This window comes from Erythrolamprus reginae, chromosome 2 (assembly GCF_031021105.1).
Source record: "Erythrolamprus reginae isolate rEryReg1 chromosome 2, rEryReg1.hap1, whole genome shotgun sequence".
Taxonomy (NCBI): Eukaryota; Metazoa; Chordata; class Lepidosauria; order Squamata; family Dipsadidae; genus Erythrolamprus; species Erythrolamprus reginae.
The window spans coordinates 121,501,489-121,503,609 of NC_091951.1; the positions used below are offsets into that span (position 1 = coordinate 121,501,489).

Consider the following 2,121-nt stretch of genomic DNA (forward strand, 5'->3'; position numbering starts at 1 on the left):
TCGCCTTCCCTCGTGCCAGCCCGAGCACGCCTGCGCACAGGGGGTGCCGGTCCCATCGCGAGCAGGCGGCTTGTGTAAAACGAGTGAAGAAGCCGGGATGGAAGCGGGCGGGCGGGCGGGAGAGACAGCGAGAGGGAGAGGCGCGGGGAGGGGTAGGGTGGGGGGAGAAGAAGAGGGAAGCTGTGTCATTGAAAATAGCTCACTTTGACAGTCGCCAGCCAGAGAGCCAACCCTGACTCGATGTCAGGGGCTGCCTACCTGCAAGGTGCGCCAAGATGATGGGCATGAACGCCAAGCAGCCGTTCGGCATGCACCCGGCCCTGCAGGAAGCCAAGTACTCTAGCTCGGAGGCGATGCGCCGCGTGTGCCTCCCAGCCCCGCAGGTATGTAGATGAAGCATAATTACTGCTTTAAGGCACATTTTTGACAGGCCCCGGCTTAATGTTTTTTTCATGTCACCAGAACAATCGCATCTCTCTTTCTCTCTCTCTCTCTCCCTCTACACCCACCCACCCCCGTCGCCCCCCAGATCCACATGTCTATTCAAGCAAAGCATCTTCTGCCTTCATATTAATTTTTATGACCTGAGCTTTGAGGAGGAATCTCTGCTTTGGAGAGGGAGAGGGAAAGAGAGAGAGAGAGAGAGAGAGAGAGAGAGAGAGAGAGAGATGTTTTTGAATCCAGACTTGACAGTATTCCCCATTGACTTCGCTCTGCGCGTTCTTGCTTGCAGCTCCAGGGCAATATATTTGGAAGCTTTGATGAGAGTCTGCTGGCCCGGGCTGAAGCCTTGGCGGCTGTGGATCTGGTCTCCCACGGTAAGAGCCACCCCTTCAAGCCAGACACCACCTACCATACCATGAGCAGCGTCCCCTGCACCTCTACTTCATCGCCCACCGTGCCCATCTCGGCCCCAGTTCACCACCATCACCACCATCACCATGCCGTGGCGCACCAAGGCCTGGACGGGGACCTCCTGGATCACCTCTCGCCCGCGCTGCTGGGGGGCCCCGAGCACGGCGCGGTTATGGCCGCGCCGATCCACCCTCACGCCCATGCCCATCCCCATTTGGGGGCGGCCATGGGCCACCTGCATCAAGCCATGGCTAGCATGAGCCACCCGCCGCCTCCTCCTCCGCCGCCGCCTCATTCCGCAGCCTCGCAGGTCTCGGTATCTCACAGCGGGCTGGGCTGCATCAGCGACGTCGAGTCGGATCCCCGGGAGCTGGAGGCGTTCGCCGAGCGCTTCAAACAGAGGCGGATCAAGCTCGGCGTCACCCAGGCCGACGTGGGCGCTGCGCTGGCCAACCTCAAGATCCCGGGCGTGGGCTCGCTGAGCCAGAGTACCATCTGCAGGTTCGAGTCGCTCACTCTGTCGCACAACAACATGATCGCCCTCAAGCCGGTCCTGCAAGCGTGGCTGGAAGAGGCCGAAGCCGCCCACCGCGAGAAGAACGCCAAGCCCGAACTCTTCAACTGCTCCGAGCGGAAGCGCAAGAGGACCTCCATCGCGGCGCCGGAGAAGCGCTCGCTCGAAGCCTATTTCGCCATCCAGCCGCGACCCTCGTCCGAGAAGATCGCCGCCATCGCCGAGAAGCTGGACCTGAAAAAAAACGTGGTGAGAGTCTGGTTCTGCAACCAGAGACAGAAACAAAAGCGCATGAAGTACTCCGCGGTGCATTGAAGGCAACTGCCCGGCCGGCTGGGCACCCTTGTCGGACAACGAGACCTATACCTAGCACACAACTTACACAAGCACACACACAGAGAGAGTAGACAGAAACATTGCTCTACCTAAAAAGTTAAAACAAAACCCGATAAATCTACTAGCAGAGAGCTCTGCGGGGATCGTCAGACCGAGCCACTAAGATGAAATACCTCTTCCCCCTTCGACTGGCCATCCGCCGCTGGATCAAGTTTTGCCCAGCCTTCTGTTATGCTCCTCTGCAAAACCAACTGACCCAACGAGGGAAAGAGAAGACAACGTTTATTCCCTTGCCCCTTTCCTTTTTCGACCCATTTGTTTTGGGTTGACATTCTCCTGACTGTGTTTTTGTGCACTAGGGTGTCTTGGTGTTTGTCGCTTTTGCAGGAAGAGTGGACATTGGAGAGGTACTATTT

The 2,121-nt window shown here is 58.1% G+C and overlaps 1 protein-coding gene across 1 annotated transcript; it reads left to right on the plus strand.

Annotated features, from left to right (window-relative positions):
• The first annotated feature begins 275 nt into the window (after positions 1-275).
• Positions 276-1,684, plus strand: POU4F3 (POU class 4 homeobox 3). Its single transcript, XM_070739366.1, has 2 exons — positions 276-383; positions 734-1,684. Exons 1-2 carry the CDS (start codon positions 276-278, stop codon positions 1,682-1,684), a joined length of 1,059 nt encoding a protein of 352 aa, XP_070595467.1.
• Positions 1,685-2,121: the final 437 nt, after the last annotated feature.

Excerpts from the sequence above, each read along its gene's own strand:
- POU4F3 (XM_070739366.1), top strand. The coding sequence starts at position 276 with ATGATGGGCATGAACGCCAAGCAGCCGTTCGGCATGCACCCGGCCCTG. Across the intron at positions 384-733 it reads TGTGCCTCCCAGCCCCGCAG|CTCCAGGGCAATATATTTGG; the intron begins GTATGTAGATGA and ends TCTTGCTTGCAG.